At 52.0% G+C, this 17,619-nt stretch overlaps 1 protein-coding gene across 1 annotated transcript; it reads left to right on the top strand.

Moving 5' to 3' along the window:
* Positions 1–14,679: 14,679 nt before the first annotated feature.
* On the top strand, positions 14,680–16,031 carry LOC129214413 (microtubule-associated proteins 1A/1B light chain 3A-like; the record flags this gene model as incomplete). The annotated part of the gene is made up of 2 exons (XM_054845975.1): positions 14,680–14,795; positions 15,326–16,031. Coding segments are annotated over 2 exons (279 nt in total), but the record flags the coding sequence as incomplete, so codon positions are not given.
* Between the last annotated feature and the right edge of the window lie 1,588 nt (positions 16,032–17,619).

The following is a 17,619-nucleotide window of genomic DNA, read 5'->3' as shown; positions in this document are numbered from 1 at the left end:
AATGCGCTTGCGAGCTCCTCACGCACGCAGGATGGCCTTTTCAAACCTCCCCGCTACAGGCTAATTGCTGGCCTACGTCCCAGCCGAGGAAAGACCTCTCTACTTCAGAGACTCTTCAGCGGAGAAGAAACCAACCCTGTGCCCACATCCTCTCTCTGGTGCTATCGACTGCTGCTGTGGGACACACAAGGAGCTGATACGGCAGGGTGCGAGGGTTGCGGCCCGGTCCTGCACCTGTAAGGAGCTAAGCTGAAATGTCGCCTACAGCCACGTCTCGCCCTCTGGCAATTCACTCTGCTTGCAAAAAGGATTGCGCTCCCCAGAGGTGCCAAGCGGGTCCTTGTGGAAGGCAAAGGTGGTTGGAAGACCTGACACCAACACTCTTCTCCAGCCAGCTCTGGGCAGCCTGGAGCACCGCTATGGGCAAGTCCTCCTTTCTCTGGGCACCACGGGCCAGGAGCTTCCCTCGACTCCCAGCCCTGTGCGATGGAGGGCTGCAGCTCCCGCTGCAGAGCGGGTGGCCGCAGAAAATTCTCTCTGCGTGACGGGGGACCCCGTCCAAGAAGAGAGCTTGTCTAGCCCTCTCTACTTCCTTTACCTTTTCCCCCAGCTTTGCCCTGCTGAAGACAGGCTTGGAGCCGGGCACCACAGGGATCTTGACCCCGGGGGGGAGGTCCAGCAGCTCAGGCTCCATCAGGCCAGTAGCTCCTTCTCCCAGTGCTGTTTCTGTGCCCGACCTAGGAAGACAAGAGACACTCAGGCGCTAGCTCAAGAAGCTCTGCACGGCAGTTGCAAGGAAGGGCACGTGCCCAGGCCCAGAGCAGGCCCCCCGCCATGTCCCAGGCTCCCCGGCTGAGCCCTCTCCATCGGCCCGCTGCTCACCTCTCTCCTCTTTCCCAGCGCACTCAGCAGTGCGTCCGCCTTTCGGACGCCAGCAGTGAGACAGTGCTCCACAGCTCCTTCCAAAAGCTCCTCAGGAGCTGCGACCCTGTGCTGACTCCTCTTGCTCGAGAGGCACCCAGCTGCGGTCACGTCAGCCGGTCTCGCAGCGAGCAGCTATATAGAGCAGTTGCACATTGTTGCATCATCGTGTTGCCGCATTGTCACATCACTGTGCTGCTGGCCGCCGCCCGGCTGCAGTCCACCGGCCCGTGTGGGGGGCCTGCCTGGAGGCCCCTTTGGACAGGCCCGTGGGCCCCCCGCTCTTGCTGACCCGGCTTTGAGAGCTCATCTCCACAGGCCCCTTCGCACCGCAACTCTTGTGTGGTTCGGTGAAGCAAAGCGGGCATCCTTGCCAAGCGGGAAGAAACGCAAGGAACTGCCACACCAAAGGCGCTCGGCTCTGGCTCGGGTTTACCCCCTTTTCCTTTTCAGACCTCTCCCCTGTCCGGGAAAAGCAGCCTCAAGTCGGGGACTTGCACTGAATTGGATTTTCGGCCCATCGCTCTCAACATCTACGTGCGCTGATCTGCGCTGTGCTCCTGTCTGGGCAGGGGGCTTGGGACCCGCCGGAGGGACGGGCTGTCTGGAAAGCCGTGGGCCCGTGGAGGGGAGGGCGTCCTCAGCGGGACAGCTCCCCTTTCCGTCACGTGGCGTGGGCGGTTTTGCAACGCGCCTTCCCCAGTTCAGCTCAGGGGTCAGCGCAGGCCCCGGTTGACAGATCCGCTCTAGTACGGAGTCAATGATCCGACTTGCAGTGGTCCTTATAGCCAAAGTCGGGGCTAAGGCTGTTGGCTTTGGCTTCGTTTCCCTCTCTAACTTCTTCTCCGCCACTCCAAGAACCTCAGGGCCCGTGGTTCTGGCATATGCAGGCTGTTCTGCATGGCGCTGCTGATCTCTGGAGACGGCGTTTGGGACGCTCTTCCTGGCAGTCGTGCGACTCGGTCGCGAGACATCAGCAGCGCTTGTATTTGGCAGTGGTTGTAAGGCAGGACGCTTTGCTACCTTGCTTGCTTCCAGGCTCTGCTGTTCAGCTGGAAAGCACCGGGATGCCTGAGAGCTGGAGCAGACCCCAGGCCATGCATCTGCCGGGCTCTGCCTGTAAGAAGCCAGGCAAGGCACAGCAGAATACCCTGCGCAACAGAAGTCAGGGAGTCAGAAAAGTGAAAGGAACTGGTTAAACTAGCAGCCCCTTGAAAGTTTTGTCAGTTGTCTGCAGTCCAATCATTTTAAAAAGAAAGCCTATTTCATACCCGTTGTTTGTTGGGATTTCAGTCAAGCTTACGGAAAGGATCTGATGGCTACCCATCAGCTGGGATAGCCTGCGTGTTACGAGCGTGGCGACATCCCTGCAAAGAAATCCACTGAAGTTCACAGCGGCAAACTTCAGGAGCTCAGCGAGGGCGGGAGGAAGGAGGTCTCTGCCGAAAGGCTCGGCAGGGGCCGATGTGCAGAGGTGGCAGAGGAATGCAGCGCTGCCTGCCTCCGTCCTCACAGCCAGCTTACTTGCCAACATGTTCTCCCCCAAATGTAACGTGGTTTTGCCATTCCAATCCAGGACAGGGCATGAAAAAGAGAGGAAAAAACCCACCCCACAGAAGAAAACTAAGAAGAGAATCAAGAGTGACCTTGCAGGGCTGGAGTGGCAGAGGGAAGATGTTTTGGCTGCTGGTGTTTTCTGGTGCTGACGTGACTGAGAAGAGGGTCCAATGGGCTGGCTGCTCACAGTGTCAGCCAAGCTGCTCGGGAGCAGATCTAGCTGCTTGCAGCGAGCGTCTCCCTCTCTGCATGCTGACCGTCTTGCCAGGGAACAGGAGGGAACTCTGGTTTGGGCAGCCAGGAGAGAAGGACTCCTTTAGCCTGGGAGAGAGAGGGGCTGGATGGGGAGGTGTGGGGGTGTGGGGGTGTGCGCCCCCCTGCCGCCAGCCTGACCTTTATTTCCGTAAGCCTGTTCAAGTTTAAGCCCTGCTGGCAGTGGGGCCGCCTTCCCCTCGTGCCACAGATGACCGCTGCTGAGCAGTTAGTTTGAATTTCCCCTTCACCGTCAACTCTTTGGCTTGTCTCCTTGTGGGACTGAAGGCCTCCCTTCCCCAGGGGATGCTGCATGGGAGACCGTCAAAGGCCAACCAAGCCTGTGGCACAGCAGGGTGGTGAGTTCCCCTTAGAGAGGGGCTTGCTCCCACCACTCCCCTTGGGATGAGCCTTGGCACGGGCTGCTTGAAGATGAGACAGCTTAGGGCAGGGAAAATGCCCAGACACAGTATGGCCTGGCTCGAATGAAGCTAAGCACAAGCAAGCACTTGGGAGTAAACTCTTTATTGCCAGCACAAGGCTGCAAAGTCTGTGTTTGCTGCCTGCTGGAGCTGCCTAGGGGCTTGTCCCATCCCACTCGGGGGCTTGGGGGGAGGTTAACTCTTTAATTGTCTGCGCGGTAATCAGAAGTAACAACAATTACTTTAGAGGTTCAAACCAGTCATAAATTTACTTAAGGCTCCACGGAACTACAAGAGATGGAGGCTTGGCAAAAGTCATAACAATGCTCAAAACTTAGCAGAACTATGAAAGGTAAGGGTTTAGCAAAACTTGTGACGATATTTCCCTAATGTGCCGAAAATTAAGTTAGAGACAAAGAGAGTGACAGAGAGGAGAAGAAAGAGAGAAAGAAAAGAGAGAGAGATAAAGAAAAAAGATGTCACCACCCTTGGATGCAGCAATGTTCTCTGCTTGTAGTTGTAGTCCAGGTGGACTGAACTTATTTTTTCCCTTTTTATAACCCGATGTGCCCGCCCCATAGATGGGGGTCTGTCATCACTTACATGCGCTCAGGAATGTTCAGAAATGTTCTAGAAATGAGTGGGTGGGTTGTGGGGGTCCTGGGGGTCTCACTGCCCTCCCCCTTTCAGGACTGACCAAGTGAGTGGTGATCTTTCACAGGCACATGGCGCACAGGGCACAGATGGTCTTTGTTTACGTGTTTCAGGAGTAGAGGAGTGGTCTCACAAGACGTTTTGCTGCCTCCGCAGGCTCCGTTCTTGGTCAACACCCCCTGGTCATCAGCAGCCCATCCCTGTCCATGTCAAGACGGGTGTTTGCGACATCCACTTGTTATCAGGGCCTTACACCTCCCCGTGGCTCAAACAGACGTCTTGACTTCTTCTTGGAGGTCATCTTCTAGGGCGGTGATTCTCACATAGCGAACAGAGGGGGAGAGGAGAGAAGAAAAGGAAGAGGTGGCACGAGTAATCATACAGCGAACAATAGCTCTGCCAATCGTTAAAAATATGAAACCGACAACTAATGTTAGTCCTATTTTCATTAACCATGCCCCCCTTCCCGTGAGTCCCCTGGATCGTAGGATGGATTGTAACCAAGAGTTCGGGGTCTCGCCATCAAACCAGTCTTTTGGTCGTATGGATTGAAAAAGTTCCGCCGTCTGGTCTGTTATCTCCTTCATTTTTGTTCGAGCCTCCTCTGTTGAGGTAGTAGCGTTGTGTGTGGTGATGCAGCATTCTCCGTTGGTGAGATTTAACACCGCACAAGCTCCTTGTTCTTTAAGCAATATCATATCCAGGGCTCGACGATTCTGAAGGGTCATCTTTGATACCTGTTGGACCTGTAAGTTTAAGTCCCCAAAAGCATATCGTGTCCAGTTACTTAAAAGATGTACCTGCCAGGTAATATTTTCTAGGACAAATTGGTGCCGTTTTAAGGTTACATAAGGGGTCAAACTATTCTCAACCATTAACGCAGTTAGTTGTCCAGCAGTATAGTAATTGGGAGTTTGGACTCCATTAATCGCCCAATCGGGACGAGCCTTTGGATTACTTCCCGCTTCTCTACGCGATTGCCGGGAAGGTACTATAAAATTAAAAACACGAGATGAACACAAAGAAGGGATAGCTAATCCACACCTCAGGCCAGCATGATATTCCGGTGCTAAGTAAGAGTAAAATTTTCCATTGGAGCATCCCCATGCGGATCCCAACGGGGCTGGATATATGCTAGTTTTACAGGTATATTGATCCACATAATTTACAGCATGTAGAATAGGTTTGGTATTTAAGGGGGTCCCTTGTAGGGGATAATGAGTAAAGGATACTCCACACTGTTCTTGTTTAAAAAAAATTGCGACTTCTGGGAAGAGTGATGTTACACGTTTTGTCGCTATTGCGCCATCCCTTTGAAGGATATCCCCAGCATGTGCACATATCTCGAATCAGAGTTCTGAGAGTATCAGTGAACCAAGTTTCAGGAGGATCTCCTGGTCCTGAATCACAAGTGATTGTCTTAGAACAATTAAAAAGGGGGTTTTCAACTTCCCTGATAGGTGGATCAAATTTGGGCTCTATAAAAACTTCTCCCACTTTGTTCCCTGACCAAGCCCACATCAAATTATTTCTATCTCGAGAGGTTGTATGAGTCTTGTTCGGGAGTAGGATACACCATACTGGGTCCCATCGCGTAGAACAGTTTGTTGCATAGAAATCAGGTTTTGCCAATGGATCAAACAGAGGATCCCATGGATAATCGTAACAGGAGGTTTTCTTGGTGAATTTTTTGAAAGTGACATTTCCAGCAGGTATGTTCCCTTTGGCGCTAGCAAATAAGGAGTTTGATCCATCTATCGGAGAAGGAATAGAGATATTAAATGATGGTCTAGTAGCTTTACACACCACTGTTGAATATAGCTTTGCCTTTTTGGCTTGTTTTGGAGGTTTACTCCAAACATCATATAGATCAGACCTTATCATTGGCTGTTGTCGAAAATACACCCAGTTATTCTTGACGGTCCAGCTGGGTGACAGGAATGTTACAGATGTGGCATTAGTCATATTAAAGATAAACGACAGGTTTACAGGTGACGTACACAAACCTTAAACCTTCTTCGGCTGATCTAGGTAAAGTAAGACACAGACCTTTATTTTGGTAACCCCACATTCTAACAAAACCTTGAACTAATTCCCAAGCCAGATTTGGGGTATTTTGGCTTGTGATTCCTAGAACACATAGGGAGAGACAAAGAACATAGGACCAGACCCACGACTGCCGGTGTTGAGCAGAATTGACAGTCATGGTTTGGCTACGTACCTCTCTGTATCACACAGATTACGAGTACAAATTCTCAAAAATAGCACCGTCTTCAGCTTTCTGAGGTGGAGGATGTTTCCAGTAGTTACACCTGTAAGAAAGAACAAAGGAAAAGATCCCGATTCTTCCAAATTGGTGGTTGAAAGGATGGGACAATCCATCTGGTAATAATCTTGTGTTCCTTTCCATGGGCATCAGCAGCTACCCATGAATAGGTAGAGGTTCAGAGGAGTTTTAAGGGTCAGCGGCACCTCCCCCACTGTTGGGAGGTCCACCAGAACAGGTTGTCCTGGATAGTGTAAGGGTTTTACAGGGCCCTTTTTCTCCCTCTTTCCAGGGAGCAAGGAGGGGGATGTTGGACAGAAAGCAGTAAGTTTAGGGCATCCATTTATCCCGCATCGACCATTTACTCTGGCAATGGCATCTGGGAGTCTTGTGGACCATCCAGGGTCGTGAGGCGCCTCAGGACGCGTTTTAGGAGTCCCTTGGTCCTTTCTACTGTCCCGTTAGTTTGGGGATAGTAGGGGGTATGGCATGTCCACTGTATTCCCTCAGTTTTGGTCCGCCCCTGGACCACCCCGGCAGTAAAGTGGCTGCTGTTGTCTGATTGAATCGATTTAGGTTTAGGTAAAAAGCTAAACCACAACTTTAAGCCTTTTATTGTATTTTCCCCAGTCGCCCGTGCTACTGCTTCGGCCTGAACAAGTCCTGATATTACTTCCACCCCAACAAGCACATACTGTTTCCCTTCCGATTTCTTGAAAGGCCCTATGGAATCGACCTGCCAGGTTTCCCATAGTCCTTTCCCGTCCCTCCGATGGGGTGGAGGATCTTGTAAGGGGTGCTTTTCCAGTCTGGTAGGGCACAGGCCGCAGGCAGAAATTACCGTGCTACAGAGTTTTCGGGTAACAGGCCATCCTCTGCTCCCAGCCTCCTTAAGAGGATCTTTGACTCCCGAGTGACCATGTTTCACGTGTAGCCACTCCAATAAGCGTTCCCATTTCTCCTCTTCTCTCTCTTCCGCCAGCGTAGCCAGGTGGGTGAGTGAGTCTACCTGATTGTTCAGAATGTGCGCTGGGTGATCTCCCCCTTGGTGGGCGGCTACCCACCCCACCAATATGGGCTTTTGTTTGGCCACCTTTAATATCTCCTCCCACTTTTCCCTTTGCCATATGGGCACCCGGTTTACTTCCCACTGGTTTGGTTCCCAAAAGGAGAGCCACTCGGTGCATCCCTTGAATACGGCATAAGAGTCAGTGTAGATGTGTACGGGTTCAATACTGTCTGTCTCTCTCATGACCACACTCCAAACTGCTATCACTTCTCCCTCCTGAGTGCTCCCTTCTCCTCCTGTTACGATTTGCTCCCCAGAATCAACATGTAGAGCAACTGCTGGGTATTTCCATATTTTCCCCTCCCTCTGTAACCGTGGGATAGGGGCCGTGAAACAGAAACTATAGAATCAGGTTGAGATAATTAGTTTGTAACCAATGTAATAGGTAATGAAGCTAACTGACCGTGGCCAGGTACAATGCTGTTATGTTCCATGTACAGTCCCTCCCAAACCGAACAAGAGGTTCGGAGCTGTGACTCTTAAGTAAGTTGCTACGGACAGGTGCATCCACAACAATGGTACTGCGCATGCCCGCAAGAAGAGGGTTATCCAGCAGACACGGGTGCGCAACCACCAACGACCACCAGAGACCCCTTGAGGACCACCGACTCAGATCACTGAGCATGCGTGACGGGGAGGAGACTATGTAAATTAATTCCAAGAAATGATTATCATAGGATTGCCTTTTCTGAGAAAAACGCTGACTATGTATATTTTGATCCTACATAACCTGTGTGTTGGTGATCACCTGGCATGCACGTTGGGTGGAGCTATCCCCCGTGCATCCAGGGCTGCAATAAAGAATGCCTGCCTTTTAACACTGCATTGGTGTTAGGAGGTTTATTCCCGGGTTTCGGTGACACCTCCTCGAAGAGGCGTCAGTAAACCAGACATTTTTCAGGTGGGATTCAAATGAGGGGGCTTCCTTTATGTAGGAAGAAGGGGTTTCCTCATCTGAGGGAGTGGATGATTTTTCCTGTATTTGGAGCATCTTGGGTGCTCCCTCCTCCGCTTGATAAGTGTGACCGTAATGCTCTAGCTGGGCATACCACCTCCTGGCCGTTTCCCGTGGTGCACCTCCCACAGGGGGTGGGGTGCCTGCCGGTACGGGCTTCAGGACCTTAGAGGGCCCTCGCAGGATTATGGATTGTTGCCGTATAATTCTTTCAGCCTCCAGCAGGGCTTGACTGACCACAAAAAGACCCTTTTCCCAGACCGAGTATCGCTTTTCTGCATCTTTAAAGCTGCGTGAGTAAAACCCAATGGGGCGGGGCAGGGCGGACCCTCCGGTCTTCGCTGCCATATGTGTATAGACGCCCCATGAATTGCAAAACCCCATTCAATTTGGAGCGGATCCGTCGGGTGTATTGGACCCAAAGCTTGATATGGTCCTGCTTCAAACACTAGTAATTTAGAATCATAGACTCATAGAAGGGTTTGGGTTGGAAGGGACCTTAAAGATCATCTAGTTCCAACCCCCCTGCTGCGGGCAGGGACACCCTCCACTAGACCACGTTGCCCAAAGCCTGATCCAACCTGGTCCTAGAATCTTAAAACACTTCCAGGGATGGGGCCTTTTTTTTAGGGCTTCCTCATGAATAGGGGTCCAATCCTGTAACCGATGCGTTTAACTTTTTTTTAAACTATGGTGATGGGATAGGTTGTGTATGGTCTCTGTAAACAAGGTGATGAGATTATTAGCAATAGTAAGGCAATGGTCGAATGACTGTGGTGCTAGTAACCAGTCTTGCTGCTATGGTCCCTGTACAGCCCCAACCTAACAGGTAACTAATAAAACCGTTTTACAAATGAGAACCTGAGAGCTTGGTGGTGCCACGGAGCTGATAAATTGTGGAGTTGGTACGTGAGCCAAGTAATATTTCATTTTCTGTCAAAAGCATGTCCTGTGAGTGAACTTTGTTCATTATAATCTAATTACAATACCAAAACACACCTCCATTCTAAAAGCTACCCACCTCCAAGGTACGACCACCCCTCACTGGGCATGCTCTCTGGATTTCTTTAAGTCTATAGCTTTAAAAGCAAAGCGAGAAAGTTTTACACCCATCAGAATGAAGTAACTGTGTAACTACGTGATGCAATTGTAACTATGTGTGTTTTGAGAATATGAATATGTGTATGTTTGTAGGCTAGGTGGGCATGGTAGGAGGAGAGATCCCCCATGCACCCCAGCGCTGAATAAACCAACGTTGGCTTTCTAAACTGCATTGCTGTTTGGAAAGGTTTTATTGCCGTTTGAGTGGTAACGGATCAGGCTGCCAAGGTTGAAGTGGCTCAGGTGGATTTGGACTGGCAATGTAAGGGTGACTTATTTATAGCTCAGTGGGCCCAGGACACCTCAGGCCACCAAGGAAGAGGTGCGACGTATAGATGGGCCCGTGATCGAGGGGTGGACTTGAGCATGGACGCCATCTCATGGGTCATCCATCAATGTGAAACATGCGCTGCAATCAAGCAAGCCAAGCGGGTAAAGCCTCTGCGGTATGGAGGACGATGGTTGAAATATAAACATGGGGAAGCCTGGCAAATCGACTACATCACGCTCCCACAAACCCGCCAAGGCAAGCGTTATGTTCTTACAATGGTGGAAGCAACCACTGGATGGCTGGAAACATATCCTGTGCCCCATGCCACTGCCCGGAACGCTATTCTGGGTCTTGAAAAGCAAGTCTTGTGGCGACATGTGTACGGTTACGTGCGGAAGAACGGCGAGGAGATAGGCGATGGAGGTCAGTACAGCTCTTTCCCAGACTCCTTCTAATAAATCCCTTTACGCTTTGTTAAGGCAGCAGGGATTTCTATTCCACATTGTAGCGCGTTGTTACTTGTGTTGTCCCTGGCTAGATTCCTCTGTCATGCACCTTCTCTGTAGCTGACCATGACCTCTTTGCGTGTCCGCTTGCAAGGCTGTCCGTTAGCCAACACATCACACAGATTTATTGCTCAGGCGCATTCTCACATAGAAACCTCATAAACTCACGCCCGCCGTTCCTCGCCACGGGCCGTCACTCCGCAGTGCCAGGGATCTCCCCGCTTGCTGCTTACCTCGCGTGGGAAACTACTGGGGAAACCCCGCTGGGACATCGAGGTAACGAAAGCCTTTTGATCATCTGTGCGTGCATTGTGTTTGTGTATCCAACCCTGTTTGGGTCTGGTTTGGTGTCAGCACTGGCGGAGGCCAGCCGGGTGCCGCCGCCTGGATCTGGCAACATGGCACCCCAGAGAGAATTGAGTCAGACAACGGGACTCATTTCCAGAACAACCTCAAAGACACCTGGGCCAAAGAGCATGTCATGGAGTGGGTGTATCACATCCCCTATCATGCACCAGCCGCTGGGAAAATCAAAAGGTACAATGGACTGCTAAAGACTACCCTGAGAGCAATGGGCAGTGGGACCCTCAAACACTGGGACACACATTTAGGAAAGGCCACCTGGTTAGTTAACACGAGGGGATCTGCCAATTGAGCTGGCCCTGCCCAATCAAAACTTCCACGCCCACTAGAAGGGGGTAAAGTTCCCGTAGTGCACATGAGAAATATGTTGGGGAAGACGGTTTGGGTTATCCCTGCTTCAGGCAAAGGCAAGCCCATCTGCGGGATTGCTTTTGCTCAGGGACCAGGGTGCACTTGGTGGGTGATGAGAAAGGATGGGGAGGTCTGATGTTTACCTCAAGGGGATTTGATTTTGGGTGGGAATAGCCAATAAATTAAATTGCATGATGTTAATTGCTATATGCTGTGTCAATGGTATCACCAGGAGAATCACCCAAAACTAATGAAGGATGGACTTTGAAACCGAGCAAAGTGCCGCGATGATGGAACTAGAACGGACTTCAGCAACTGGTGCCCAGGAACTTCATCGAAAGTCACATCTTCGACGCACAGACTGTGAGCATGGACCACGCCAGATCCACCAGCCGTGAAACGCCGGATGCAGCGTGTAACAATCCAGCGGCACGCACCATTGCTCCTGCCCTGAGAGACTGTAATGACAGATGGAGCCCAAAGCCATGGACTAAATGAACTCGACGGACATTGTAGAGCGATGGCTCATAGACTAAGGGAATGATAACTGTGAATAATCTGGGCATGACGTAGATGGTAGAGAATAAGGGGTGGATAATGTCCTGGTTCTGGCTAGGATAGAGTTAATTTTCACAAGGAGCCAGGACAGGTAAGCCAAGCTGGGCAGGGAGCTATTCCATACCATGTGCCATCATGCTCACTGTAAAAGGGGGCTGGTTGGGGAGGGGCGGGTTCGGCGTGACTCCGGTACGGTGGTCTGAGCGTCTGGTGGGTCGGTCATCGGATCGGTAAATTGCTTTCTGTTGTCACCCATTGTGAATATCTGTTATCAATACCGTTATTGGTGTTTCCCTCTCCCTTGCCATCCCAGTAACTGTCCTTATCCCAACCCACAAGGCGTTGCCTTTGTTTTTCCCATTCTCCTCCCCATCCCACCGGCAGAGGGGCAAGCGAGCGGCCGCGTGGTACTCAGCTGCCGGCTGGGGCTAAACCACGTCAGAGGGTGTGCGCCCCCCTGCCGCCAGCCTGACCTTTATTTCCGTAAGCCTGTTCAAGTTTAAGCCCTGCTGGCAGTGGGGCTGCCTTCCCCTCGTGCCACAGATGACCGCTGCTGAGCAGTTACAGTTTGAATTTCCCCTTCACCGTCAACTCTTTGGCTTGTCTCCTTGTGGGACTGAAGGCCTCCCTTCCCCAGGGGATGCTGCATGGGAGACCGTCAAAGGCCAACCAAGCCTGTGGCACAGCATGCACAGGCACACAGTTCCCATTAGAGAGGGGCTTGCTCCCACCACTCCCACTTGACCGGGAAGACCGAGCAGATGAGGCCCTCTCTAGACAGATAGGAGCAGCCTCATGTTCCCAAGCCCTGGTCCTTATGGGGGACTTCAGCCACCCCGATACCTGTTGGAGGGGCAACACAGCAGGGCACAAGCAATCCAGGAGGTTCCTGGAATGTGTTGATGATGACTTCCTTCTCCAAGCGATAGAGGAGCCAAGGAGGAGAGGTGCCATGCTGGACCTTGTTCACACCAACAAGGAGGGGCTGGTGGGGAATGAGATGTTAGGAAGAAATCCTTCCCTGTGAGGGTGGTGAGGCCCTGGCACAGGTTGCCCAGAGAAGCTGTGGCTGCCCCCGGCTCCCTGGCAGTGTTCGAGGCCAGGTTGGATGGGGCTTTGGGCAACCTGGGCTAGTGGAGGGTGTCCCTGCCCACGGCAGGGGGGCGGAACTAGATGGGCTTTGAGGTCCCTTCCCACCGAAACCGTTCTATGGTTCTATGATTCTAATTGAAAGGCTTTTCTTTGTGGGGTGGAACTGGCTGGTAATTAGAGACGTCTACCTCTGTTCCTGCTAGAGGTGAGAAATGAGGCATAGCCCAGGTGTACAGGGGCCTCTCTGCATGTAAATGTATATGCACAAGCAGTTGCTGTGCACAAACAGTTGCTGTGTAGCTGCCCCTTTGTGCAAACTACTGTTAAAAACTCGACGTCCCACTGTTCTCTGTGTGTTTCCCAGTGGCTGGAGCAGCATGCCTGTATGTGGCTGCTGTGAGTGTCCAGCCCCTTGAGACTGTTCATCTCCCTATAGCCAAAATACTCATCTGTCCAAGAAAGACTCAGGTTCCGTGGGATGATTCTGCTTGCCTTTGTCCTTCCTCTGCCCTCCTGCCAGAGGGAGGAAGGGATGTGAGCGGGTTGGTAAGGGGCATCCTGGTGCAGGATTTAGTCCGTTGCAGAAATTTGTTCTTTCATGAGGTCTCCATCTTGCAAAAGGGGCCAAAGGAGCAATACCTGGCCTTCCCTGGTCTTTTTCTCTGGCACTCTTGCTTAGTACGAAGAGGAGACGTGGCCAATGTGAGAATACGTTGTTGGACTCATTGGGGCCTTCGTGTGCTGCTTGTCCAGCCCTTGGGCTCCTGGGTTCCGCTTGTGTGAGCTTTGTGCAGGATGGGCTCTTTGGAGGGCATGTAGGTGCAGAGCTCTTACCAAGGTGCCTCGCACTCCCCCCTCATCTGGGAACTGCCTGCAACATAGCTTGGCCCATCCTGGTGGGCCTTGAGATGAGTCCTGCAGTCTGGGGAACTCCTCAAACATTCCCAGCTCACTGGTGATACCGCAGCATCCCAACCAGAGTGTCTGATTTGTGGTTTTGGTGTAGACAGGCAGCAGGAGTAACTTCGCTGCTGCTGATAGAGGCTAGTGTGTCAACAAATGATTAAGGGAAATGCAAATCAACGTTCCCAGAGGTTCACCTAATCCCCTTGGCTCCACAGAGCCATCTTCTGGGGATCCTGATCTCTCATGCTGCTCCTCCATCCCTCCACTGTCCAAAGGCATTTGCAGTCTCCTGTATGTTTTTGGAAAAGACTTGGGAAAATCATTGGTGGGAACTCCTTGTCTTACAGTGAAAAATAATGTTCAGTCTCACTTGGAGAGGACGAGTAACAGATTAGTACACAAGTGTCTTTTTGTGGAGAAAACAAGGCAGTACTGGAGAGATGTGAGAGCCAGAGTATCACCGTAATGGGAATGTATAGAGCTTTATAAGTAATAGCATTGCCTATTTTAACTGCCTACCACCTTGTTTCTTAGAATATAAATAGTACGTGTCCAAGCTGGTTTAGAATAGCAATTGTAGATGTCAGCAGACACTCCTTAACAGAAGAAATTAATCCATTGTAATAACAGGAAAACTGAACAGAAATCATTGTTTAGCCATTTCAGAATGTGGGTGTGGGGAGAGCTTTCCCAAGCAGGACCCCTGAGGACAGGTTGGGCTGTCCCCATGGTGGCACTGTGCTGAAGTGCCCTGGGAGCTCACCACACAGTCGTGGTGGCACACGGGAGAAGTGGCCATGGCTTTCTGATCCGTTTTGGAGTCAGCGTGTCCGAGTGCTAACATGAGGAGTGGGACCGGTGAAATCCAAACTCTCCCTTTCTGAAGGAATGCCTTGGGTGGCTGCGCAGTGCTTCCTAAAAACTGCTTGTCTGGGAATATCCACAGCTCTTCCTGAGCAAGCAGGGGGATGCTGAATGGCAGCAGCCCAGGGTTGTGGCACAAAAGGAAAGGAAAATGTCTTTTGCTGTGCACCGTGAGCTCAGTCCTTAGCTCAAGCCAGCAAAACCTGTGGTTTTGGTCTGAAAGTGATGTTAAAATACACTTCACTCCCCTTCCGGATCTCCCGAGTGTCGGGGGAGGTAGTGATCCAGTAATGCCTACTGTTTCTCAGCCAGCCAGAGCAATTGATGCTTTAGTTCACTTACCTTGGATGCTCTCCACTGCCTGGCTCAGGCGGACAGATGACTCTCTGCTGAAGAGCTGTCTGCAGCCAACCTGGTGGTCACTGCTCATGTCCTTTTGTTTGTTTTCCTGTGAGGGTGAAGCAAAGTGGGGCCTTACCTCAACTTTTCCACTTGTGCTAGTTTGATTCGTGTTTGACCTCAAAGCCAGTGCTTGGACACCGTGAGCTGCGGCTAACCCTACCATTGACTTTCTCCCCAGGTCATCATCGAACGCTATAAAGGGGAGAAACAGCTGCCAGTGCTGGACAAGACCAAGTTCCTTGTCCCAGACCATGTCAACATGAGTGAATTGGTCAAAATAATCCGGTGAGTGGGATGGCCCCAACTGGCATGCTGTGAACCTTGTCCTCACCCACAGGCCCTGAACAGAGAGTGGTGGGGTGAGGATGAGGCAGAAGGCAGAGGCAGCTGCTGAGGGTGGCTAGGGGACAGGATGACCACAGCATCCTTGTGTGATGGTGGGGCAAGGGGGAACAGGTTCTTAACATCTGCTGAGGGACTGTGACCTCTCCCTCATAGGGACACTCCATGAGGTAACGAAGGGGACTCCAATCCCCTTCTTTTATCCATCAGCTCAGATGGAAGAGGCCCCTCTGCTTTGCCCTTCCCAGCAGCGCTTGGAGAAAGGGGCTTTGCAGATTCCTGACTCAGGAGGCTTTGGAGCCCCAAGCAGCACAGCTGGGCTCATGGACACCATGTCCTGAGCGTGTGGGAGGAGGTCCTAGCTGTGCAGGCCTGGCCTCATGTGAACAAGATGGCTGGGGGGAGGTAGAACTTGCTGTCTCACTGCCCACCGCTGGTGGGTTCACCCAGGCCCTCCTGCCCTTTCCCCACAGGCGTCGCTTGCAGCTGAATCCCACCCAGGCTTTCTTCCTGCTGGTGAACCAGCACAGCATGGTGAGTGTGTCTACCCCCATCTCGGAGATCTACGAGCAGGAGAAGGACGAGGATGGCTTCCTCTACATGGTCTATGCTTCCCAGGAGACCTTTGGCTACTGAGGCCTGCTGAGAGGTGGCACGCGGAGACAGATGAACTGTGGCGCACAGGCCCCCGGCCTCAGAAGACAACACAACCAGAGGCTCACAAGAGGGGGACTGTGCTGACTCCCTTTCCCCTCCTCCCTCCCTATCACCCTGTCACCAAAGAGGCTTGTGGCGGGTGTTGGACTCGCACAACCCTTCACCTCTGTGTAATTAGGCCCACTCCCCCCACACACGCACCCACGTGCATCCATACCTACCCATGCACACACGGGGCCTCGGCTTCCTATCCCATCCCCTTCGTGTAACCTTCAGCTGCTCTCGCTGTGCTCTGTGTGTGCGCGTGTTTGTAGCCTACTGACGCAACAGTTCGGCTGGTGATGGAGAGAGGACAGGACACTGTCGCCTTCCCTTTCCGCACAGGGAGAGCTGCCTCCCCTCCAAGACACTAATATAAAGGGCAGGAGGTCTGCAAAAGCAGCAAACAGATGTTACACGTTACCATTGCTCCTGAGTTTTAATTGATTTTAATTACACTCCTATCAGATTCTTGGTGCTGCTGAGTAGATGTAGGCGTCTCTATAGGACTGTGGATAATGTATATCCTTTAGATTTATTTTATTGGGTTTTTTGTTTGCGGTCGTTGTTGGTTTTTTCAGGGATAGATTGGAATGGGGAGAGGGGGTAATCTTTCCTGTATTCTGTAGGTAAATAAATCAGGCTTCATTGCACTTTAAAGCATAGTAGATGTCAGTGGAATTTATTTTTAATTTATACAGGTTTGCCATATATAGTGCTGCTCCTCTGCTGACAGTTGAGCTCAGTTTAGAGGACGGAGCACTGGATAGTGATGTGGGAAACATGGTTATCCTTGCCCGACCTGTGACAGTGTGTTCGGTATGAGTAGTTACGTTGAGTAGTGCAGGAAATCTCCCTGAGCACTCAGTCAAAACGCTTTTCCAACCAAAGGCAGGGGCTGATGGCCATTAGGTTCTCCTTTCTCGTGGTATCATGGAGCCAGGAGCTTCCCTCGACTCCTCAGCCCTGTCCGAAAGAAGGGCTGATGCTCTCACTGCAGAGCACGTGCTAGATAACAGACGCTTCCCCACGCCCTCCAGCACGGCCACTGCAGGCTCTTTGCCCACCAGTACAATTTACTGCCAGCATCTGGAGGAGAAGACTCGGAAGGCTCTGCTCTTCCGGTGCTGGCACACAACCTTCCACTGATCTCAAGGGACACTCTCCCTATGATGTAGATCGACTCAAGGACCCTTCACCACCTCCAGCACTTGCTGCACCACAGTCTCAACCACCTCTTCAAGCTGCTGGGCATCTGTGGCACTTTGTTGTTCAGACGCAGCTGTGAACGCGCTGCCTGCCGTGACGTATGGCATCCCGTTGGAGGCAGCGTCACTGCTGACCCTCCTGGGCAGCTTGGCACCTTCCTGTCCCAGCTCAGGTTGGGAGCAGGTTTGGGCCTCATCCAAAGCTGCTTTCACTCTGCTGCAGCGCCCCGACTTCAGGGAGCTCCTTCTGCTCTTGGGTGGAGGTGGGCAAGATGGCTTTTGACACTGCAGCGGCTGCTGTCCCGGGCAAGAAGTGTCAATTGCTCCCGGCAGTTTGGGGGCATCCTTTGGTTTGGCCACGTGTGGCCGAAGCCTTTCCTGAACGGTGACACCAGGTTGCAGCTCGCTGTTGCCTGGACAAGCGCTCACGCCCCCACGTGCTGAGGCTTCACGCGGGCCCAGGCCAGCGCTCTGCTTCGGCCACGCGACCAGGGCAGAAGAGAAGGGCTTCCCTCAGGACGGAGCCTGCTTGCACATGACCCACCTCAGCATCCTGTGCTAGGTCAACTCCAGGCCAGGTAACCTCCTCTCTTCAGCCTCTTGATGGTGTCATTGCGTTTGGGGTATGTGGGTCATGGAGGCTGCTGTACTCTGTGCTCGTTAGGTGACAGTAGGGATCGCCCAGGTCAAAATAGCCTGAGGGCCGGTGAAGCTGTAAGAGAGATGGTCCAGAGTATGAACGGGGCAGGAGAGAGCAGCAGGGACCAATGCGCTTGCGAGCTCCTCACGCACGCAGGATGGCCTTTTCAAACCTCCCCGCTACAGGCTAATTGCTGGCCTACGTCCCAGCCAGAGGAAAGACC

The sequence above is a fragment of the Grus americana genome, chromosome 17, assembly GCF_028858705.1.
Source record: "Grus americana isolate bGruAme1 chromosome 17, bGruAme1.mat, whole genome shotgun sequence".
NCBI lineage: Eukaryota > Metazoa > Chordata > Aves > Gruiformes > Gruidae > Grus > Grus americana.
Note: the sequence above shows the minus strand (reverse complement) of the source record. Positions and strands in the feature narration are given on the sequence as shown.